The sequence below is a fragment of the Hippoglossus stenolepis genome, chromosome 7 (genome assembly GCF_022539355.2).
Source record: "Hippoglossus stenolepis isolate QCI-W04-F060 chromosome 7, HSTE1.2, whole genome shotgun sequence".
Classification (NCBI taxonomy): Eukaryota; Metazoa; Chordata; class Actinopteri; order Pleuronectiformes; family Pleuronectidae; genus Hippoglossus; species Hippoglossus stenolepis.
The window spans coordinates 16804484-16829252 of record NC_061489.1 but is presented as its reverse complement, the minus strand read 5'-3'; the positions used below and the strand labels follow the sequence as shown (position 1 = coordinate 16829252).

The 24769-nt window shown below is 44.1% G+C and overlaps 3 protein-coding genes across 4 annotated transcripts; 2 read left to right on the top strand and 1 right to left on the bottom strand.

Moving 5' to 3' along the window:
• The first annotated feature begins 731 nt into the window (after positions 1-731).
• rnf20 (ring finger protein 20, E3 ubiquitin protein ligase) lies at positions 732-11740 on the top strand. The gene is made up of 22 exons (XM_035160569.2): positions 732-865; positions 1260-1440; positions 1553-1621; positions 1720-1818; positions 1921-2068; positions 2694-2879; positions 3013-3128; positions 3332-3478; positions 3576-3650; positions 3754-3873; positions 4194-4373; positions 4455-4590; positions 4726-4847; positions 5019-5175; positions 5289-5616; positions 6473-6590; positions 6804-6953; positions 7050-7262; positions 7604-7729; positions 7839-7979; positions 8382-8486; positions 10978-11740. Exons 2-22 carry the CDS (start codon positions 1270-1272, stop codon positions 11152-11154), a joined length of 3084 nt encoding a protein of 1027 aa, XP_035016460.1. The 5' UTR covers positions 732-865; positions 1260-1269; the 3' UTR covers positions 11155-11740.
• Positions 11741-11844: 104 nt separating this feature from the next.
• Positions 11845-15078, top strand: LOC118111846 (transmembrane protein 109). Of its 2 annotated transcripts, XM_035160573.2 has the most exons (4): positions 11845-12740; positions 13003-13062; positions 14225-14327; positions 14592-15078. In XM_035160573.2, the coding sequence occupies exons 1-4, from the start codon at positions 12555-12557 to the stop codon at positions 14939-14941; spliced, it is 699 nt and encodes a 232-aa protein (XP_035016464.2). In that variant the 5' UTR covers positions 11845-12554; the 3' UTR covers positions 14942-15078. The 2 variants fall into 2 exon arrangements, with proteins under 2 accessions (XP_035016464.2, XP_035016466.2); XM_035160575.2 differs by lacking the exon at positions 13003-13062 and having other exon boundaries at positions 11846-12740.
• Positions 15079-17681: 2603 nt separating this feature from the next.
• LOC118111845 lies at positions 17682-24074 on the bottom strand. The gene is made up of 7 exons (XM_035160572.2): positions 23845-24074; positions 21228-21491; positions 20602-20883; positions 20194-20348; positions 19658-19756; positions 19527-19571; positions 17682-18941 (listed from the first exon to the last, which is right to left on the bottom strand). Exons 1-7 carry the CDS (start codon positions 23885-23887, stop codon positions 18783-18785), a joined length of 1047 nt encoding a protein of 348 aa, XP_035016463.1. The 5' UTR covers positions 23888-24074; the 3' UTR covers positions 17682-18782.
• Between the last annotated feature and the right edge of the window lie 695 nt (positions 24075-24769).

The window sequence follows — 24769 nt, the reverse complement described above, 5'->3', positions numbered from 1 at the left end:
GTTGCTGACATCCTGGCATATTTGTTGTATCTTAGGGAAAATCCTCCATGTGCATTACAAATGTCTTAATTTAGCGGCATGCTTTGCACTTTCTTTAGTTATAACATGATGTTTGAGAATCAGTACTTCTATTGAACTGCACTATACTACAGGGCAGGATTACCAACAGCACAAAGCAGACAAGCAGCAGGCAGAGGAGCCTTGATCTCCAGGGTAAACGTCCTTGTATGTTTCTTTTAGGTGCTTTGATTTTGTAAACAATTTGTACATTCAAGTACAATGTTGAGTAGGTCCTCCATTATTATAACATGATTCTATCTCGTAGAAGGAATCACATTATTATCACCTACCATCACCAAGGAAATTGTGTTTTCATCTGTGTTTGTTAGTCTGTTAGTTAGCAGCATCACTCAAAAACTACTGGATGAATTATTACGAAACTTAGTGGAAGGATGCGGAATTCATGGGTCAAGGTACAATCCATTCAATTTTGGTGCAGATATGGATCAGGGGCGGATCCAGGATTTTTGAGTGCAAGCACAGTGTTTTGAGTGAGAGCATAACAGAATCTGAACGTGGAATCAATTAGTCTTGCTCTCAAACTGAAAGACAACGCTCTTGAATAATGCCAGGGGAAAAGATCCACTTAAATAAGTCACTGAAATGAGTTCAACACAAGCTTGAAACGAACCTGGAGGCAACAGAGGCCTCCGGTTGTTACCCTCCCGGTCAGCAGGGGGCGCAGAGCCGCAGAGAGTGTTGTCCCACTTTACACCGTTAACGCTTCCGTTTCCGAGAGGCGAGAAGCCGCAACATCAACATCCACATTCACCAAATAACAGAAAACTCTTGAAATTAAACAAAGGTGAGATTTCGGTCAGGTGCGCTTTTTGTTTTTGACAACACTGACGAGTGAATACATCGACGCGTCGGTTCAGAACCGTGTTTTTTGAACGTTATAAGCATTTACATCTGGTGTTAGCAGACGGCTAACGTTAGCCTGCCGCTTCATTGGCTCGTTTAATCAGCTTGTTTGTGCTTTTAAAACGTTCCAGCGGGTGGATTTTGGTTTGTTTCTATGAACAGTCCTTGCTTGAGGAAACAAGGCTTCAGAGCAAACACGAATGACGGTGTCTGCGGCCACTAAGCGTCGTATTTCTCCAGCCCTCAGCAGCGCTGTCGTCCAAACCACCTGGATGTGATGCTAGCTGTTAACTGGCGGCTGTTTCTGGTGTTAAACGTCTCTCTGTTTGTTTCAGGTGTCCGAGGATGTCGGGCCAGAAACGTCCCGGTGATCCGGGCGGCCCCTCGTCCTCTGGTGCGCCCTCAGAGAAGCGGAGGGAGCGGGACGGTGAGGACGGAGGTCCCGGTGTCAGCGCCGCGGCCGGGGGGAGCACCGCGGTGGAGACGGTCATCAAACTGGGAGGGGTGTCAAACTCTGTGAGCTGCTCTCTTATCCCCCACACCGTCAATACAATAAAACACCAGGAGTGTCTCTGTGTTTGCCTGCTCCTGTTTTTTAATTCTCTTGTATGAATCGTTTATTTTACAGGAAGAACAAGACATCAAAGCTCTCCAGGCTAAGAACCGAAAGTTGGGAGAAGCCCTCGATCAAAGACAGGTCTAAAAAATGTCCTCCTATTTCTTACAACTCGTACAGGAAGCTGAACTTGCATCGCCTCTTGTTTTGAGGTTAATCACATAGCTTGTTGTTTGCAGGTGATTGAGGACGAGTTGCGAGAGAGGATCGAGAGGCTGGAGACCCGGCAGGCCACCGATGATGCCAGTCTGCTGATCCTCAATAGATACTGGAACCAGGTCAATACTCACTGGTCCAGACTTAAGAGCAAAAGCATTACTATTGGTATCCATGCCTATGAAGGTGAAAAAGTCAAAGTGTTTGTTATTCTCTGCTTTCAGTTTGATGAAAACGTCCAACTGATCACCAGGCGTTATGACCAAGCCAGCATCGAACCTGAGAAATCTCCGGGGGCTGAGGGCCGGAGCCTGAAGCCAGATACTCCAGAACCTGATGGCGACTCCAACCAGGAGAGAGTTAAGGACAGAGGTGAAGACAAAATGCACAAAAACTCATGACTTTTACCCCTTTTCCACCAAGGCAGTTCAAAGGCTGGATCGCAGCCCGTGTCTATTTTTTAACCAGTTCTTTGTGTTTCTACAGCCAAAGAACACCAACACAAGAAAGAACCGCTTATGTTAGGGGCAGGATTTACAGTGACCAATAAGACCAGCCATAACCACCAAGTAAATAAACAGGTCACATAGTCTGCAAATACGATTTGAATAGTTCAAACTGTGGATGCTAAAGAGAAGCAGCAGTGGTCTGTGGACAAACTGTCTCCTTGTTCTGTGGTTGTCAGCTGAAGTGTAGAACACACTAGAGGGAGCTTCACAAACAAAGCCTGTGTTCGAGCTCAACCCCTGGAGTTGGAGACTTATTTGCAATGTACACAGTAATGTTATGACGTGGTTCTATGGTGGCTCTAGCCTATGGAAAAGTAAACAGGTTTTTCAAAGTTGAACCAAGTTCGAACCAACCCCAGCACCAGCCCAACACTAGCAACAGTTCACCTTGTTTGAAACAGGGTATTTGTAAGCAAAAACATTTAGATAATAGATGCAACAATCCAGAAATTAAATCCAAAGCACTCTTTCCTTCTGTTGTCTCCCAGGCCACCAGGGAGAGACATCCAACTCCTTCCTGGCCACGCTGGCGAGCAGCACCAGCGAGGAGATGGAAGCTGAGCTTCAGGTGAGAGTGGAGTCCAGCCAGAAACAGGCCAATCGTGTGGTGGAGATCTATGAGTGTCTGAAGCGCACTGTGGACCAACTGAAGGCAGAGGTGGACCCTGGAGCTGGTGAGATATATGGAGGGAAGGTTTGCAGAGGAAGACATGGTTGTAATTGAGTATAGCTGAGGATGACATGTTTTTGAAAGAAATCATTTTATGTGTTTGCATTGATTATTATTATTGATCCTTTTCTTTCCAGAGGGCAGTTTGTGGAAGGCAGCATCCACACTGAACTCCCTCCTGTCCAGTGAAAATGAGCGGCTACAACAGCTGTCTGAGGACCTCAAGCAAAAGCACAGTCACATGACGAGCGAGGTACAAATAATACGTCCTTTTTATTCTCTAGCACTAAATGTTTCCTCTCAGGTCAAGCACACCTTAACAGTTACAAAGATACTAACAAACTAAATAAGTTAATCGTCTTGCAAGAGAATCCATACCTTTTTACTTAGTTGATTTTTTTTTCTGTCACTCATCATCCTCTTATGACGGTTGCTTTGTCCTCACATATTTTCCAGTCCCGCTCTCTGGGTCGTGCAGCTAACAAAGCAGACCAACGTGTTAGCGAGCTGCAGGTTCTGATCGAGGAGCTGCAGTGGGACATGGAGAAGATCCGCCGCCGGGAAAACCGCCTGAATGCACACCTGAGTGAAATACTGGAGAGGGTGAGGATTTGTGTTGGACTTAATGTCGATCACAGTGTTGTGCAAAATGTGCTTTTATGTTGAAGTATGTAATAACTAACACCCTGTGCCACCCCAGGTGAACAGCAAAGGCTACAAGGTATGTGGAGAGGCCAGTAGCGTATGTGGGACCATTACTATTAACAAGAGAAAGGTAAGATTTCTTTTTTTTTTTTTCTCATAATTTTTACAAAGAAATAATATAGTTTATTTCCATATCTTATCTTACACTTGTTTTTCTTCTTTTCCGACACCAGTTTGAGGAAATGAACAGCGAGTTGGAAGAGAACCGTGAGCTGGCAGACAACCGCCTCACTGAGCTGCAGAAGCTCCAGCAAGACTTGCAAACTGTTCACCAGGAGAACAACAACATGAAGGTACTTATAAGGCACTTCTCACACAGTATGTGTTTTGATCCAGGTGTTTGGAAATTGAAAATGTCCTACTTAAGAAGTAGATTGCAAGAAAAATGACGGTTATCACTAAACCAAAGGACTTCTACCACCTGTATATTTTAATGTGAATCATGCAACATGTCTGCAAATGAGAAGACATGAGTCAAAAATTTGTTTAAACTTCTTTGGTGAAAAGAACCAGTTATTAAGGTTCTTTGCCAATACATTTTTTTCTGATTTGTAATTTGTATCTTTTTGGCTACTACCTCTGCCTCTCTTTACTTTCTCTCTATTCTCCTCAGACGGAGCTGATGAGTCGAGCAGAGGGCATGGTGAAAGAGACTTCAGAGTATCGTTGTCTGCAGTCACAGTTTTCTGTTCTCTACAACGAGTCTCTAATCCTCAAGGGTCAATTAGACGAGACACGCGCTCGTCTCAACACTACCAGGACGGCACGCTTGCGACAGCTGGAGCACATGGAGGTGAGTTGTGTGTGTTTGCGTCTGTGTCGGTCTCCGTCAGTTTCATTCCCTTCTTACTCTTACTTCCCCCTATGTGTACAGAATGATGAAGTGGCTCTGCAGAGGAAGGTTCGTACAGAGGTGTTTCAGCTGGAGGACACTCTGGCTCAGGTCAGGAAGGAGTACGAGATGTTGCGAATAGAATTTGAACAGACTCTTGCTGCCAATGAGCAAGCAGGTAACTAACAGGTTCTGGTTTATAAAGAGACTGAGGTTTCTGAAAATACAGCAGATCTTAGATTGTCGTTAGATTTCTGCTGATGTTCTAATGTGTATTCTTTCTTTTGTTCCTCTGACTGCCTCCTCGACTCAGGTCCTATTAACAGGGAAATGCGGCACTTGATCAGCACACTGCAAACCCACAACCAGCAGATGAAGGGAGAGGTGGTGAAATACAAGATAAGACTGAGAGAGACACAAGCTGAACTCAACCAGGTGCGTAGAAGGAGACAGAAACTAACTCATTCTGTCACCAGAGCAAGGACTTATGTAGTACTTATAATCTAAAAAAACACACATAGTACGTGTCATTATAAACTGTTGTAAACAGTGAAAATGGCAGTACGCTACTATTGAAGTCATCATATGTATCTGTTGCCTCTGTAGGTCCGTGCCTCAAAGGGCAGCGCCATCCTCCAATCACAGTCAAGCTCAGAGATCGACATTAAGGATGAGACGACCTCTCCTTCGACCCCAGCTATCTCTGGAGAACCTGCAGTCAAGACTGAGCCTGACAACGGCTCCTCGACACCCAGCAGCACTGGTAACCAACACCTCGTTAACTGAGAGAAGTTTATTTCATATTTTATGAAGTTGTAAACAACATAAAATGCATCATTGTTGATCATCTGTGTTTTACACTTCGTCTCTCTGTAGGTGCCTCAGTGAAAACAGAGCCTGGCGTGGAACCAGAGGCAACAGTAAAAGAGGAGGAGAAAGACGAGAAGAAAGAGAGGGAGGAAAAGAAAGAAAAGGACACTGTAAAGAAAGAAGAGAAAGACAGAGAACGGGAGAAAGAGAAGGAAAAGGAGAGAGATAGGCCGACCCGCAGCAGTGGGAGCAGCAGCAGTGTGATAAAGGAAGAGAAGGAGAAGTCCGGGAGCAGTGGCCAACCAGAAGAGTCAGCTGGGGAGCGTCTGTCTGTGGTCGGAGGGTCAAAGAGGAAGGAGATGGAGCAGCTGAAGATTGTCAGAGCAGAACTCAAGTAAGTCACATGTTTGGGAGTTGGTTTCTATTTTAGATTATGCTCTTTTTAAAAATAATTAACAGATGGACAAGGAAAAACTGGGTCATTCACATGTCAGTATTAATCTATGCTTGGTAACTTAATTATTTAGCATAAAGGGTCACAAACAGCTCTTTTAATACTTTAAAATGCATAAACTATAACTACACACCACAAAGAAATTATAAAGTTGAATAATATTGTCACATAGCGCAAGCAGAAATTATTCAGACCCCTTCATATTTAGTTATGTTGTTGCCCGCATTCCTTCCACATAATTACAAACTAAAAACTTTATTAGTGCATCTTAGATACCTTCAAAATACATTAGGGATCTTTTATATTTAGTGCTGAGGTGCAGAAATCTGATAATTTTGCCACTTGATCTGAATTTTAAATGGGTTTTGGGAGACTTGATTTAAACATCCATCATTTGCTTACTGGCTGATAAATTATATCTACCATAGTTGCACCACAGTTGTAGAATAGTTCAAACATTTTCAATCCTTTCCTCGTTTCTTATCCAGTATTTGTGCCTACGGTTTTTATTGAGGCAGATTTTCCTGTGGGTCAGCTTCAGGTCATAATGTGTTGAAGAATACGTACTATTCATCTAACCCACAACACGTGTAAGAATTCACCAGTTATGTGATGCCTCACAGTAAATAGAAAGCTATTGTTTGGCAGGTTAACAGACATGTTACCACTGTTCAATGGGTTTGGAGCATGTTTTTTTTCTCCATCCATTTTATTTTGTGTTAATTAAACTAAAACGTAATGGGCTTTACTCAGAGTTCTAGTAGGTTTTTCTGACTTGGTGATTTTGGATGTGCAGGAAAGCCCAGGAGTCCCAGAGGGAGATGAAGCTGCTGCTGGACATGTACCGCTCAGCACCCAAAGAGCAGAGGGACAAAGTCCAGCTCATGGCTGCAGAGAAAAAGTCCAAGTCCGAGGTGATCAATGCTACACAACACAGTCACCTATCTGTTGATATAGTTAATAGTTTATTTGGTTTTGGATGTTGGCCTGTTCATTCCAGTCGATTTATTTTTTAACATCATGCGTGGATGTTTGGATTTCTTCTCTTTTACTCAACAGCACGTGGTCAGATATAATATTTTACTTGTACCCTTCCCATAATAATAATAGTAATATGCTGATTCCAGGGAGAGGAGCTGCGGCAGAGGCTAAGGGAGCTGGAGGAGCGGGAGAGGAGGGAGGGCAAGAAGATGGCAGATGAAGAGGCTCTGAGGAAGATCCGTTCTGTGGAGGAGCAGATCGACATCCTCAATAAGAAGCTCTCTATAGCCAAACAGGTGCGTTTGGTGGTAATTTTGTTTGCCTGCACAAACCTGCTGCCTGGTTCTCCTTTCGTTCTCTAACACCTTGCTGCGCCTGTGCTGCGTCTGCAGGAGGAGGACGCACTGCTGAGTGAGATGGACGTGACAGGCCAGGCCTTCGAGGACATGCAGGAACAGAACATCCGGCTGATGCAGCAGCTCAGAGAAAAAGACGATGCCAACTTCAAGCTGATGAGCGAGCGGATCAAGTCCAACCAGATCCACAAGCTGTTGAAAGAGGAGAAGGAGGAGCTGGCGGATCAGCTTCTCACCTTAAAAACTCAGGTCAGCCTTCAAGGGGAAAGCTGTAAGGATAGGGGGTTGAACACACTGGTGTTTTGACATACACACAGTTTAATTGCAGTGATAACTACCTGCAGTTATTTCCTACTATCTTCCTACTATGAGCTGTGGATTTTATGTATCAACAAAAAATGTAAAGATTTTCAATAATCCCCCCTTCACTGTTAAATAGAGATTATGTGCTTTAGTAAAAAATATTAGTTTGTAAAACCAAGTTCGCCCAGTTTTTCTGTTTGTCATTTCTCACAATCCTGTTAATCTTTTACCATTAACATGTTGTGTTATCTTCATTTCACATTTTTGGGGACTGTGCCCATGTGCAGGTCGATGCTCAGCTGCAGGTGGTGAGGAAGCTTGAGGAGAAGGAACGCCTCCTGCAGGGCACCATCAGCACTGCTGAGAGAGAGTTGGCACTTAGAACACAAGCCTTGGACATGAACAAACGCAAGGTAACACATTATTCAGTTATGATGGCGGCAAGTTGTTACTAAAGAAAATATAAAGACGAGACAAATTACATTCCCTTTGAGACTAAAGGGCCTCTCTGTTGTCCTCCAGGCTCAGGAATCTGCATTGCTGTCGGAGGAGGTGCGAACTCAGCTGGAGCAGGTTCAGCAGAGGCTCGGTTTGGTCAGAGAGGAGGTGGTTGAGAACAGTATCTCCAGGGAGAAAGAGTCCTTTAATGCTCGACGAGCACAGGTAACAACACAAATATAATGAGTATGAGTCACTTGTGATCCATTGCTGTGAAAAACAGGAAACATATCAGACTGACTGAACAATTGTCCTCAAAGTAAATTGCATTTATTAGTGGAAAAGCAGTGTCATAAGACTTGTGGGAGGACTGTTAAAATATGCTGCACATTTGTCTAATGGCAAATTAGATTTGTGAAATGAGGGACCTTTGTTTCCTCATGGTCTGTGAGCTTAATAGTTTTTGCCAGTTTCAATTTCATTGTCTTCCACTGAAATGATGACAAAGTTCCACATCGCTGCTATTTTCCCTGTAAGGCTAATCCTTGTTGATTTTGTTATATTTTATTTCATATGTGGAAGACAGGCTCATTTGTCTTACAGCTGTTAACTCTAAATGTCTTTCAGGAGGACATCTCCAAACTTAGGAGAAAGATTGAAAAGGCCAAGAAACCAGCTGAGAAAATAAGCAATGGCGATGACATCTTAAATGAAGAAATTAATGATTACAAGGTAGGTTTTGATGATACAAAAAAATATAGAATATTCTGTTCTTTTTCAGAGGATCAGTTCAGTCCGATGTCTCACTATGGGAGCAAGTCACACTGTGACGCTTTAGATCCCTGTCACTGTGAAAATAGTATTTTGAGCAAAGTCTGTTTAGGCTGCTTTGGTTGGAACATCCCCAGCAGGCGATAGATGTTCCCAGCTTCTTTTCACACTCTCGTTCACCCTTAAGCGCACCAAGCTAGCTTGTCTGAACATGACCCTTACCTCCCTCCCAACAACCACGCTGTTGAGCTTGCAGAGGGGAAGGAAACTCCAGGGGAACAGACAACAGAGAGACTGGCTTCCCAGTCTGAGCCAGCTCCACGTGGAACTGGACCAAGATGGAAATGGAACCATGAAAGAGGAAGTTAATTTCGTTGCTATATTCTCGACACACCCGTTGTCACAGAGGGTATTTTGGGCTCTTTGTTGGTTTCCATGCAGCAGTGGTGTGAAGCCAAGATGTAGGGTGTTCCCTCCCCTCAAGCAGAGCTCCTGGCACTGTGGGTTTGGTTCATGAATGGCTTGATCTGACCACTGTGAGACTCCCACTGATGATAATTGCCACTTTCCAAAATGCTAGAGGCTCCTCCTTAGGTCTGTATACATCTATAGGTGGAGAGCAGTTATGGAAGGGTGTCACAAAGAGGGACACATTCCTTATCAGCGTTTGGTTGGAGTTCTTTGACACATATCGTTTGGGACTTGGAGGTAAAATGGCGGGCCATCCCCCACTGGTGTGACATTTTTATCAAGTGAAAGTGTGTCTGTTTCCAGACTGCTGGTGTCCCTGTGGGGGTTTTCTGTGGTTCAGGAGGTGCTGAAGCTTCCTCCTTTTGAACCATTGGAGGAAGCAGACTTGAAACATCTGTCCCTGAAGACAGCGTTGTTACTACCTCTGACTACCTCTCCAAACAGCTTGATGATATCCATACGCTCTTGTTGTACCCTTTGTGGGCCCAGTTCGCCCTGAGGCTTGTACAGATGACATTGAATTCCACCCTTTGTGCCTCAAGTGGTTGGTTCATATTATTTGGCTTTTGCTCTCTCACCTGGAAAGCAGTGGTCACACTCTTATCTAGTGCAGACTGACTTCATTTCCTTGAGTTATCCTCATGCGGCAGAAACCAGTAACAAAGCAACACTTCTCCCATTGGGTAGTGGAGGCTATTGCTCTGGCCAATACAAGCCAAGGTCTGCAGCTTCCCCCAAGTTTGACACATGGCTTGGCCACATTCAAGGCCTTATTTGGGGGAGTTTACAGTTGAACAAAAGAGAGATGTGCGGACCACCCTGCTGTAGCACAGATATTGTGGGGATTTGAGGTTATAGACATAATCCTGGGTCTTTGAGGAAAAATGATTGAGATGTCTGACCACATAACCTTTTTCCTTTGGTGGGTGAGAAGTCGTCCACATTCAGTTTTAATAGTAGGTGGCACTACCTGGTGTAGGAATGTGCAGCAATCAGCATTGGCGTTATGACACAAGTTCCTGTAAGCTCCCATAGTGAGACATCTCCTTCATATCACTTGATGATGATCCTGCTCCAGAGAGGTAAGGTGTTTCTCCCTGTTTCCAGTCTTTGTGCTAAGATAAGATCACAAGTTGCTTCTTGTCTCTTAATACTTTACCTTAAAGGAGTAAAGGAAAATCATCTCATTTAACCAGCATCCGACTAGTGTCTAGAATTTCCTTTGACGACCAGCAGTTCCTCATGCTTTGGATACAAGCACTAAACAAAGACCCGAGGCTAATCCACAGTGTGAACTCCCCCCTCATGTCCTTGATAACAACACTCGAGTTGGGAAATTGCAGCAGTAATGTCCAGTTGTAGCTGATAAATATCACAGAGACTGGAGTTAATATCCCTCAAGCAAAATCCCCCGACGGGCGGCCAGGAGTCCTGGAAGTGGTTTAACTTAATGAACCAGTTATCTTTATCACTCTGGTTTCCACTAAATCAAACCTCACTGTGATCTCACTGCAGGGAGAGGGAGGGACAGGGTAAAACACTTTGAACCAACTGTAGAAGATTAAACATCACACATTATATGACCGACTTTTTCAAATTGTAGTCGTCTCCATTCAGGTTTCTGTAGCTTCACCTGCGGGATCATGGTCCGATTTTTCCATAAACCTGTAAGGGTTCATATAGTCTTGATGGGTCCAGAAGCTTTAATGATCGACCCCCTGTACCACGAGATTCTCCACAGTCTTGAGATTAAATCACAAGGGCTCATAATCAGCCTTCATATCGTATCTGTGGGCTCCTGACATGAGTAGGACAGTAGAGCTTGAAGTCGTGCCTCTATAATCACATAGCCTCACTGCTGCCCTAGATATTTCTGTCCGCTCATCACAAACCATTCATCTGAGGACAAAACTGGCTTCTCCGTTTATTGTTCAAACCATTTCCTCCCCCCCCCCCCCCTCTCTCTCTCCCCCACCTCCAGGCACGTCTAACATGTCCGTGCTGCAACTCCCGGGTGAAGGACGCTGTACTGACTAAGTGCTTCCACGTCTTCTGCTTCGAGTGCGTCAAAACACGCTACGACACACGCCAGAGGAAGTGCCCCAAATGCAACGCCGCCTTCGGAGCCAACGACTTCCATCGCATTTACATCGGCTAAAGCCGCAGACCCCCCCTACCACCACCACCTCTGCAACGACTTGCAAGGAAAAAGGGTCAACGATTTCAGCAGTAGTACAAGCACTGCCGGGAGCATCACTGCACTCAAGTGGCTCCTCCTCTGACGGCGCACTCACACGTATCTGTGCGTCTGCAGGATACTCGGTGTGAAATCTTCTCCTCTCGATGATTCCAGGCTCATGGGGCCGCGTTTGATGCTCTGATCTGAACGCTTTCAAGTTTTTGTTTAGTTTTAAACGAGTGAATTCAGCTCCAGTATCCACTACTTCACTGTAAGCTTTCAGATACTGGAGTGAGAAGAGAGTAGAGAAAATGAGGTTTGTGTCGGCATCACATGCTGAGGTTTTGGAGAAAAAAAATTAGTACAATGCGAAAAAACGGCATTCCTTCCAGTGTAGTGGATGTTTGTATCATGTTGTGTATGTATATACTGTATGTCATTACCATTTCTTTCTTTTTTTATTTTGAAAGCTGCCTCTTCTTTCTCCAAACTGTTCTCTAAAATCTCCAGACTTGATTTTGTGTAATTTGCTGTTGGCTGGTTAATAAATTGCCATCAAAACGTTTCCCGGCCTCTGCTTCCATTTCACTCATTTTCAGTCAGAGATGTTTTATCGAGCTCTGGCATATTAAACTACAAATCCCAGTGTGATGCTTGTGCGCAGCGCCTTCCTCCTCCTCTTCTCGACTCGACGCATTTGCACTCTGAGAACGGTCGTTAGAAACGCTTGAAGGAAAGGAGTGCCAAACGGCGACACGGGACTTTTTTTTTTTTTAAAGGTTGTGCAACCTAATCCGTCGCTGCAGAGCTGTGTGGATGCTTGCTCAGAGACAAAGGGGAACCGAAGTTGACTGGATCAGAGCAGGAATAAGGGGATTTAGGAGACTCGTGGTGAGATCCGCGTCACCGCTTTTTTCCTCATACGCGTAAAAGCTGCCACAGGGAAATAGAAAAAAAACTTTGGACACATTTCTATTTTTACAACTTTCTGCGTCTTGGTGGAATCAGCAAGTGTCTCGGATCTCAAGCCTTTAATTCATTCTTACCATATATAGCCTGTGTAAATGCGACTGGAGCGTCCTTCGCGGAGCAGACAGAATTTGTGCCGCGTTGCCAAAGTTTATAATTAAATGCTCGGATCATTTTGAGACGCACTTTTTTCTTTCTGAACCGACACGTCAGATTTGCAGGTTTGTTCATTGGATCAGTGGACGTTACAGCAGGGAACAGGGCTCTTCCTGTGATTCGTCGCCAACAGGAGCCATTTTTAAGTCTTTGAGTCACTTGGACACGAGCTGCTCAACCTTGTTTCCTCTTTTGACCCCCGAATCCCTGACTTCCTTTTTGTGCGTCTCGCTCCGGGTCGCGGTGGATGTGCCATGGCTCGCCTTTTCCTCACCGTGTGCGTGCTGCTGCTGCTCGGCTGGCAGGGAGCTGAAGCCGAGCAAGTCGGGGAGAGGCCACCGGCGGTCACCCTCCGCACCCTGATCGCGGGAACCTGCCAGGAGATCCACGGGTACGCGGAGTCGCTGCTGGGAACCGGCGTGGTGCGGTCAGCCGCTGAGGTACAGAGAGGAAACGCTTCCACCTCCACCAGGAAGTGGCCACACACTCACCTCCTCTCTTCACACTCCTAACTCCACCGCCTGTCACTGTTATTGATCAATGCTTTAATTAACCCCCATGCCCCTCAACCTGTTAATCTTCCCCCTGATCCCCTCCTCTTCTCCTCTGCCCTCATTCTCACATCCATCTCTCACCCATGAACACACACTCTCTCTCTCTCTCTCTTTTTCTTCTTCTCTGCTGTGGCTCCTCTTCCCTCAGAGTGCAGGGTTGTTTCTTGAGTCAATGCTTGGTCAGGAGCGCGTCCGTACATTGGCCATGGTAAGAACCCTCCTGAGTGTCTCCCAGCTCCTGTGGCCCTGTTTGGTGACTGTAGTTAGTGCAGAGAGTAGGAGCATGGCTGTAGTGGAGAATCTGTCATATGTATTTGACTGTAAGTGGATATTTGCATGCAAGGCCCGAATGCGTGTAGTGATCATATTGTGTATATGTGCTGGCAAGCGGAGATGTTAGATGAAATGGTTTCAAATGTGGCAAAATAGGGTTTGGACATGATCCTAGGATTTAGAAATTGAGTTTTTATGAGTCCCCAAACAAAAATGTGGCCTTACTCCCTCGGAAAAATCAGTTTAAATCAAGAAAAACAAGTTATTTTGTTCTCCAGACAAACGATAAGTACTTTGTGGTAAAAAGTCACAGGGTAATATTTCTTGCAGATCCCTGGCAGGCATCCCCTGCTCACTGTGTTCCGTTGCATTTAACCTGTCTGTGCATGTGCAGATCTTTTGTCTTCATTTATGTTTTTAGGATCATGCACCTGTAGAAGTTGTATTTTTCTTCTTCATTTTGTGGAAATGCACGCTCTCGGGCCACAGAAAGACACCACATGCACCGCTGCACTCTCAGCAGCCGAAGACCTCAAAATTATCCACATTACAGCATTTAATTTGCCGCTTCTTAAAATCTGCGGCTTCACAAACCTGAATCTGACCCGACCAAACGAAGCAGTTAAGTGGGTTTTTTAAAGTGAAGTGTGGTGACGGATGCTCGACACACACTGGACAGTCGTCACATACATGCCAGTGTGTAGCGCAACAGGTGCAGATAAGATACTAGACCAACTTACTGGGCTACCATTGACCTTGCTTGTCGAGGCTATAGTGTGTGTGTGTGTGTAGTGTAGTGTAGTGTAGTGTGAATAGAGGTTGTACAGGAATAGAGAGGGGCACTGTCCAGCTGTCACTAGCATGCACAGCTGTTTGTGCAAGTCAACAATACAGCTTCTTTTCAATCATAAGGTGCACCTCCTGAACTCTTTCCCCTATGAGACGCACTGTTTCATACACAAATCCCATAAATCACACTGTGTCTGTGTAAACACGTCTGTCTCCTGTGTGCATGATTATTCACCATCAGAATGCTGCCTCTCTTTATTGCTACCCAAGTAAAACATCTCCCCACCCCCCCCTCCACTTTGCCACAGTTTTTCGAGATGGTGCTCAGATGCGTGGCGGAGGGAGCTGCCAGCGGCCTGAACGTCATCGCTGTCTACGTTACGGAGATCCTCAGGGTCACAGGATTCGACGGTGGGTACAAGTGCGGCTCCTGTGTCAGTTCTTTTTTCCCCCCTCCTACCTGTATACTTATCTCAACTAAATAGCTGGAGGCATGTTGGTGTACGTGTTGAGATTAAAGTGTCTAGTGCAATGAAAGTATGCAGGCTTGCCTCTCCCTGAGGGGAACCTGTCTGCCACTCCTTTTGTTTGCTCTTGTAGCTCCTTGTGTAAAATACAGGAGTTTATTCTTTTGTGAGACAAACAGTCACTAAACTCGATTTCCTCCCTCCACAGCTGCACTGCCCCGATTTACCCCAGAGGGCGTGGCCGCCTTCGCTCGGTGGGGTCTCCTGGCTCTCATTGGCTATTGGGTGCTGACCATCGTCCTCCGTCTGCTCATCGCCGTGTTGAGGCGGGTGTTGTGGGTGGTGAAAACCGTCTTGGCGCTCTGGCTTTTCGGACTGATGGTGGCCGACAAGACCGCCACCACGGACACCACGGCGGTCCGACTAGCCGGCCTGGTGCTGGTGTGCGCCCTGTTGACTCTGCTCTCTTCTGCGTCTGAGAAGTCGTGCGCGGTGGAGCAGCGGCTGAGCGTCCTGGAGAGCCGGCTGAGGGCAGTAGAGAAGAGGAAAGGGGACTAGTGATGGGAAAGAGGGTGCAGCGAAGTAAAGATGAGCAAAGGTGATGGTGATGTGGAGAATGGTAACTTTGATGGTTTCTATGTGTGTGTCAAATTATTATGGCAAATAAAGTAATCTCTGGGATTTTTAATCAGGAATACTCTTTCTGTTTTCTTTTGCCAAACGAAGAGGCTGATGTTGAGCTGGAAGCCTCTAATGTTTACGGTGTGAAGTCAGGGGATCACCAAACTTGCTAGACGACTTTCTCTCAGAGCCCTGCACGTCTGTAATTTCATCACAATCCATCGAGTATATGTTAGAAAATTTCGTAAGAAACTTTGACCTGCTCTAAACGTGAGAGAAAAAAGTCAAGCGTTCACTAAAGTCATTGGATTCGTCCTCTCGGGATCGTTTATCTGTGCCAGGTTCCATGGAAATAATTCATACAAAAGGAGGTTATGTTTTCACCCCTGTCTGTAAGCAGGGTTATGCAAAACCAGCTCAACCGATTTCCATTACATGCTGTGGAGGGGTGGGGCATGACCCAAGGAAGTTTAAACTAGAGTCGGCCTAATGCAGCTGATCATAAATATCAAAGTGTGCCCAATATATAATTCAAATTCTTACTTAGTGGATATGTTAAGATGAAAAACCTTTTTTGTGGAGTAACATCTTCCTTGATGTATCAGAGAATAATTCATGGCTCTTGATGAAAACAATGCCACATGTTTAGGGGCCTGATATTTATTTATAAGTGAAGTTACACGTGGTTTCATAAGGGGACTGTTGGGCCTTGGCAGAGTTATACACTCTACTGAGAGTCATTCAGTTTAATCTGGACGTAAGTGTCATGCCACTAGCATGGATACTATCGGGATATTATTACTTTATCAACACACTGAAATAATCCATGTCTCAGTTTGAACTCACCATAACTCGGTACCGTGACCCGAGGCTGACCTGTGGCCTGTCGACGGCCTCTTCACTCCCCCCTGCGCCTGGTCGCTCTCCTGCTGCCCAGTCAGCTGGCAGTTTTTTTAGATGCTTGGGTTCGCACCAACAATGTTCACCCCCCACTGTCGCTGCACCCCCAGAGGAAAAGCCTGACCTCAGTGCCAGAATGACCGTTCCTGCTCGCTCAGCACCCCCCCCCCCTCACTTGTGCACCAGATATCAAATCAAATCAAATATACTTTATTGTCCCAAAGGGAAATTTGTCTTGAGCCAAAGTGCTACAGCAGCTGCAGAACAGTACATTGTACAACAACAAAAAACAGTACACAAGGACATATCACGTAAGACCCCGAATAATTATTGCAGGATAAAAGTGAGATGAATATTGCACCTGCCCTAAAAACAGTTAAAATGATAAAACACTAAAAGAATAAAACAAGATGAAAAACAGAACCTGGTATTAAAACTCAAAAACGTGTAAAAGTGTAAGATGTGCCAGACAAAGTGCAACGGTTATTGAGATACATGACCGAATCAGCACGTCTCCTTATTGAGTAGTGTGCTAGACGTTGGGATGAGTGAGAGCTTGAGGCGGTTGGTTTTACACCCATAGGCTCTGTAACGTCTGCCTGATGGTCACCGGTCAAATTCGGGGGAACAGTGTATGAATCCACAGTGAAACTGACAGTGAGGCCGCAGTGTGACCACCACTCTGCATCATGATCGAGGCAAAGACAGACAGCGGTGAGGATGTGGTGCTATACGGTTTATACAAGAAACTTGTTTTGTCTGAATTACATAGATGTATGTGAATTAATCATTTGAGGGTTAAGGCCAGAGGGTGTCCAGCCTTATGAGACAAATTGTGATTTGTGAATATGGTCTATACGAATAAAGTTTGATTGATTGACTTAATATTTTAGTGATTTATATATTTTTTATATCAATGGATCAAATGACTGAGTATTCTGAAAAGAGCACCTTGTTCTAAAAAAAAAAAAACAATCAGATCAGAGAGTGATCAGAAACAATCAGATTTCAATTCCTCTAGGTTACTCGTGATTGTTACCCCCACTAAGGAGATTTTGTTTTCACACATTGTTTGTTTGTAAGCAAGATTATGTAAAATCAACCTCACAGATTTCCTCCCTCCAATGAGGTGTGTGTGTGTGTCAGGGAAGAGCCCATTACATTTTGGTGCAGATCCAGATCAGGGGGCGGATCCAGAATTAGTTTTTTTCATTTTAGAATCAGGCACATTTATGGGACTGATACCTGTATGTGTGAGGTTTGGTGTTTCTTGATTGAATTTAAGGGAACTGTTGGGCCATGGTGGAGGTAAAGAAGTCATAATTTAAATCATTTTAAAAGATCAGAAGGATTCAGTAGGGCATCCAGAGGGAGCCTGGTTTTCTTCTGTTAAGTTTATGGGGTTTTATTTAAATGTCCATGTCATTTCTGAATAGAGTTCAAATGCATGTAGCAGTGCCGGTGTTTACATCCCTAAACAAAGCAGGGATTATAAACCTGGAGGGGTTTTCAGGCTCAGTGAGTGTAACAAATGTGCCCACAAAGAATGAGTTGTGCTTCTTCTTCACGACACACAACAGCCTCAGTCGTATTGGAACTCCTGCTCGGCGGTGCTTCCTTTGTGAACCAGTTGGTATGCTGTCAGGAATTTATGCGCTCCGATGAGCTTCTGGCTGCCAGCTGACATGTTGGTTGGTTGGTGCTTATAGTGGCGGTGTTTCAGAATTTCAAGTTAATTATAGTGTATGTGAAGCAAGCGAAGCACAGACACAAATCCTTCAGTGTTGTTAGGTTTAATACACCTGACATTGTAAAATACACCATGATACAAAGACAGGATTCTAACATGCGTTACAACTAGTTTCAACAAAATCCAACCCATCTACAGTATTTAAAGCACTACGACATGCAGACTATGACAACGACTAATTGAATAATTATTAAATGGGTCATAAAAGCTAAATACAAATCTACTGTTGTATTCAGTGTATATATGAGAGGGAGGAGACATGCAGAAAGAAGGTTAAGTGAGCATGTGTGAGCGTCTGTGCGTCTACATTCGTGTTTAGTTGCGTGTTCAAGGCACGGTGCTGATATGAGCGCGGCACAGAGGTGTAGAGGTGTGTTAAAGTCTTCATCGAAAGACTAATGAAAAAAAGCAACCTCGGTTTGTGATGTCAAACAGTCTTTTTTCATAAAATTAAAAAGAAACCATTTGAGTCTGTGCGTGGACGGACCTGAGAAAAAATGTCAGTAGTTTTGTATCTCTACAAATGTGAGTAAACATCCACAGCTTCCCTGATGCCGGTTTTTTCACAGTCAAACTGGTCTGTAATAGATGAGGTATTCCTGACAAGACCTGCAGAGAGACTCGCTATTTGGAGTGGATTTTTTTTTACCTATGGCTTTAAACTCACTGCTCGTCACACATGGCTTTCGAAGATCAGAGTGATCTAAAATAAATGTGAATAACACAGAGGCAACCTATGGTCTTCCCTTTCTCCTTGATCGTTTACCCAGTGTGGTCACCCAGTGTTATGGAATCTGCAATGGATGGGTGTCTTTCAGAGTTGGTCCCCTATAGCCTGTATAACTGCTGATTGAGTACAGCCAGCAGTTGGTTAGCTTAGCTTGGCATTGACAATATAGAAATAGGCAGGTAAACATATGCTCTGCTTTGTGTTTAGGTATTTGAATGCACTCATCAGTGTTTCTAAAAATCACAGATTGACGTGTTTTTCTTGATTAATTCTGTTCTTATGGACAAGGCTGTGTGACTATTTCTTGGCTGGAGCCAGTTCCAAGACAACCAGATGAGGCATATATCCCCAATGTCAAACCTTTCATTCAATGAGTGCAGCGTTCAAATTCAAGGCTTTCAGAGGAAGTCGAGTTTGTTGGAGGTATAAACGCTGTCGTAAGATGACTCTGAGCTGAGAGGGGGAGCAGAGGGAAAGTTCTTTCCCTTCAGTTCAAACTGCAGCCCAGAGTCAGAGAGCAGAGAGAAAGTGGGAGCCGGCTCTGCTGGAGCCGAAACCTGCAGAGAAAGAGACACAAACAGTGAATGTCACTATCAAAGGATCAGAGCGTCACAAGCAGCCTGCCTTCGTTCAGTCTGGTGTGCAGATGTTAGCAGCTGCTGTTACACAGGTGCTACATGAAGAATATTCCTGCCAAATAATTGACACAAAGATTTGGATGGATTAGCATATAATGCCATTTTGTATCATCATCTATCCATTAGTCTATCTCATAAGTCCAGAAGTCTTGAGAGACTTGGGGGGCCGTGCATTGAACTAAACCAAAAAAACTCCCAAAGTGTGTAATAATAATAAAGTAGTTCAGTTTAAATACGAACCCCCCCACCCCCATCCCATCATACACACACATTCAGAGGTAGTAGTCTTCAACAAAACCTTTAAAATTAGGTTTTTGACAGAGAGCATTTGGCACGCGGCCTCATTAGGGGGTTTCCACTAGGTTTCACTGCAATCTCCTGTACACAGTCAATCAAGGGGGTTCACACAAAACTGTTGATGTGGTGGACTAACGTAAACAGCTGTTCTCGGTGAGCACCCTATGTACCAAATACACTGTGTGTGTGTGTGTATTCAGGTCAAACCTCAGAATAAGCAGGTGGCACATTCACAATAGTAGGATTGTGTATCTGCAGAGTAAAGAGACACAACATATCAGCAGTGAGGACAGGAGTGCAAGTGTCGAGAAGACTAGAGAGATACAACACACACTAACCAGCGGGCCAGTCGGAGCGTGGGAAGGCTGAGGGGGGTAGTATGTCTGAGAGCGCGGACTGGGTTGCCCTGGCCTCAGTGCCACAGGCTCGTTGTCATACTGCAGTTTGGACGAAACAAGACACACAATGAGCATGACATGATTTCAACAGCACGACTTTGCTACGGTAGCCCTGAAGTGCAAATCCCAAAACACTACAGCAAATATGAAAACACAACAAATCCCCAAATACAACATATCACAAAACACTATAACAAATCACAAAACATAAAACAAATATACAAAACACAACAAATCAAAAAATACAACATATAACAAAACACTGCAACAAATCACAAAAACAGATACGCAAATAACACCTTAGAAAACACAACAAATCACAAAACACAAAAACATTGTGTTTTGTAATGTGTTGTTGTGTTGTGATTTGTCGATGTGATTTGTGCTTCAGGGCCACCGTACTTTTCACTCTTGCATGCAAACACACACACACACACACACTCACACACAGTGTAAAACCACTTTAATGTGATCACCTGGTTGTGAGCCACAGCCACGTCAGCGTCAGCAGAGTCTGCGTCCTTTTTCTTGGAGCTTTTGCAGCAGCAGCGTTTCACACAGCAGCAGCAGAAAAGTGAGACCAGGAAAGCACCAATGGAAGTTCCAATGTGCCCCAAATTAAAAGGTTTGTCTGAAACGATATGGGCAGAAACGTTATCACCAACAAGGTCTGTATTTTAATGGTTGTGAAAGTTGCAAGAACATGAAATATTTGCTGATGTCGGGATCTGAGAAATTGAGAAGTATTTTATCACAGTTGTATGACAACTACAGACCACAAGACTGTGAAATAAATTAATATGTGAATAATCATTCATTACAAAGTGTCAAAATGTAACTCAGTAATAATAATTCAGTAACTACAAAACACACAGGATACTCACCCATCCAATCCACCTTCACCTTCAAAGCGACTCCATCATATTGATCTCTGACCTCAAAGTGTCCGTCGCACGTCTCCTGCATCTCCATCTCCAACCCGCACGGCTTTACAAATTCAAAGTCAGTGCAGTATGACTGGGTAAACACCAATGTGCCGCTACGAACTAGATCTGTGTCATATTCGTGTTTAGTTGGGAAGAAGTGGATGTTGCAGTGGTCTTTGACCAGAGGAAATGTGAATCTGAGTTGTTCACCACCCTCCAGCTCAAGTGTCTCATACTGTGCTGGAAAAGAGGACACACAAGACAGAGGACATTAAAAGCTACTTCCAGCCTAAATCTTAGCCGATTATTACCATGTAGTCCTGGTTCTTGGTGTGAGGCTCTAGTTTGATCATACACACGGCACAGCAGTTTACAGGAACAGATTTATTAGAATAGATGGCATCTTGGGAAACACATTTATTTGCTTTCTTGTTAGCTTAGCAGAAAAACTGTAAACTGCTGACCAAACTTTGTACAAAAGGTACCAAATTCAAACTATAAGCACCAAGTCATGCACACAGTCCCCATTAAACCCCAACTTGAGCCACAACCACAACTTTAAATACTTTAAAAAAACGTCTCACCTGTGACCTCAAGGGAATGTGAAAACAGGACTTTCTCATTTTTGCCAATCATTTCGTAGCGGCCATTGTCTTTCTGGGTTAGATTTTTGATCTCCAAGTAGCCCCTAGAGACACTCCGCCTTCTGTCCACGGGGACCGAAGGGTCGTCGGATTTCCAAAAGATCACTGACTCTGAGTTGTCGGTGGGGATGAACTTGAATGAAAGAGTATTCGTCCACAGCCTAAGAGAGATTGTCTCCCCATACCGCTTCTCATAGAAACCGCCTAGAGAGAAGCATAGAGAGGAAGCCCAGCGGATAAAAAACCCCCACTGAGGACAAACCTTATAAATCACAGCACACCGCCTCACTTTCATTTCTACTATTCATATATTTACACAGATACAGATGCTTATTACAACTGAGTTCACTGATGGAGGGTGTAGTCAGATTGAACGATCCAAAAATACGTTGTAACTAGTAAAAAATATGTTTTATCTACATGTACTTAAAACATTACTAGTAAAAGTGCTCATTACATGAATAAACCCCTTCCATATGCCCCAAAATATTAATATTAATAAGAATACATTTTAATCTTGTGCAGCATAATAATAAATATAATGAGACATGGGACATAGCATAGATTGCTTAACATCCTTACTCAAGCTGTGTAGCTGAAAACCCCTGTGCACTTCATTTCATTACTAGTTAAAGGAGACATACTATGCTTTTTCAGTTTTTTCTTTCTCCTCCGCACCATTGCGATGTCAGTGGCCCATATTTGCATAACGCACACCTTGCATATTCTGGCACGCCCCTCAACAAAGCTAGGTCAAAGGTCGGAGCCGAATGGACTTTATTGGAAGGGGGACATTAAAGGTTCAGTGTGTAGAATTTAGTGACATCTAGTGGTGAAGTTGTATGATGCAGCAGAATACCCCTCACCTCACCCTCCCCTTCCAAACATGATAGAGAACCTGTGGAAACCTTCAGTTACTCAAATGGTCTTTAGTTTGTCCAGTTTGGACTACTGTAAAAAAACATGGCGGCCTCCATAGAGAGGACCCGCTCCCCATGTAAATATAAAGTATTTAAATATAAAAGGCCCATTTTAGGGTAAAGAAAACAGCAATTTGTACAATTTAGATGAAACACACTAGTGAAAACATCACTTGTATTATTTTATATTCAATTTCTGCCAATGGATCCCTTTCACCTAAATCTTACACACTGGACCTTTAAAGCTCATTTATGCTGCCTTTACGTATGAAAACAGATATGTCCATTTCAAACGATGTAACAGTCACTGCCCACATACTTCCAAACGTCCTTTACCTTGGCGTGGTTGTTTAGCAACAGTACATCCACTGGACGGCAGCCAAGAGTCAAGAGTGTCAGACAATAACACATATGGCAATGGTGGAGAATGTTGAGATAATGTACGTCATAAGAAAGAGGCAAAAGCGTAATATAGATGCATGTAGTTTCTTAACAACTCCTTAAGGGGATAGTTCTCTCCGAAAAAGGAAAATTCACTCATTATCTACTCACCACTATGCCGAATGAGAGTTGGGTGAAGTGTTTGAGTCCACAAAAGGTTGACTTCAATAGTATTAGATTCGGCTGCAGCACTGTTTACTCCAGAAGTGTTTTGTTGACTCAAACACTTCGACCACCCCTCCATTGGCGTATTGGTGAGTAGATAATGAGTGAATTTTCATTATTCGGCGAACTATCCCTCTAAGTCTGTCCTCAAAAAGTTCCACCATGGTTGAAGTGTCCTCATTCTGTCTTTTGGTCATCTCACTTGGCTACAAAGAGGTACGACATAATGGCGCTTCAAAATTGAAACCAAAATGTCTTGATCGCCCCCTGGTGGCTGGCTGCAGTGCATGTCATTATAGTTCTAGTATAGGTTGACCTCTTGTGCGTTGGGTTAGGGTTAAAGCATATTCAAATGTTCATTTGTTTCCCAGTACATTTGGTTTTGATTAGTTATTTGATGCTATGAAAAAAGGTGATGGGTCATGATGACAGCTGAAACTGAGCCACGATTGGTCAAGCTTGTGACCTCAATACCGCCGGGCCACACCACGATCGCTACTCTGGCTCCAAAATATCATAATTTGGAGCAAGATGGCAGCGTTTGTATCCAGGACGTTTTGGCTTCGTCTCTGGACAGTGGGACGAAGCGCATCGTCCATCTTTAATTACAGTGTTTCAGACAGAGGCTGACGAGAGGAGCTGCGGCAAATTGACAATAGAGGAAACGGATGTGTCCACAACTCAAATCAAAATTATGAATTATATATGAGGATAATATGTCTCCTTTAGTATTTTCTACACAAACAGTGGCCTGATGGAGAAAATGGTTTCTATTCACAAACTCTAGGCAACGGTACATGGTGTCTCAGCCCCCCCGCCCTACATCACGTGACAGCAGTCAGGGTCTAAAATAAGTGGGGGGAGGGGGGGGGGGTGAGGTTATAGTTAGGGTCTGTAGACCAGCTCCTCCAAAACAACACACGGACGATCACACGTTTAGTGTCTGGAATCAAGCTACCAACCACTGCTTTGAAAACCGATGTTACAGTGTTTGTATCTGATCTCCACCTCGGATGATGTGTGTGACTTACCCGCGACCACAGAGGCCAGCAGCAGCAGCAGAAGCACCAACATCCTGAGTCCCCTCCGCGACCCAACGTGTCCAACACTCGATCAGGGTTTTATCAACACTCGATTTATCATATGTTCATGTCTCACACACACACACACACACACATACACACATTCCGCTCGCTGCTGTTGTTACACGCGCTGTTGCTCCGCGGGTTTGTGTTCTGGGCCACACCCACCCAACAGGGCGTGGGCACAAAGACACCCGCGGTGCGTTTGAGGACTGTCAGACACTACTGTTGTTCAAGGTTCTCGGGCCCGACTGAGAAGCAGCACCGTGGAAGTCATCAGCGATGCAGTGTTTGCAGTGAGAGAGACACGCAGGGGATGAGTTACTGTATGCTTTTCGTTTTGGAAACGATGGAAGTTTTCACCATCATCAGGTCGTAATTACAGAAGCATATTGCTGCAACGCCCCAAAAAAGAAAAACGGATTAGTATCGTGTTATAACGTAGAATGTATATCATATAACGTTGTAACTTATTGGTAAAACAAAACGTGTTTTACTAAGTGGCAGAAATACGTAATTACATTGTTACACAATAACGTGCAACGTGAAAAGTTCTAAAAATATCCTGCACAGTTTCTCGAGGTACAATGATAAAAGCCGCAGTGGCACATTGTGCAGTTTGAGGTACAAACGTATTGAAACAACCATATGAACATAGAAAATATCAACACAGGAAAAGTCCTTGTCATTGTAACATTTGGTGTCTTGTAAAAGCAGAAAAAAGTCAAAGTATGATCAATATGTGTATATCATACATACTAAATATAACCTACATTCATGGCACACACATGTATATTCTATAGTACACACATAACCCGTATATGACAGTTCACTCTTCAAACACAGCTGAAAAAGGGAAAAAAATTACTTTGAA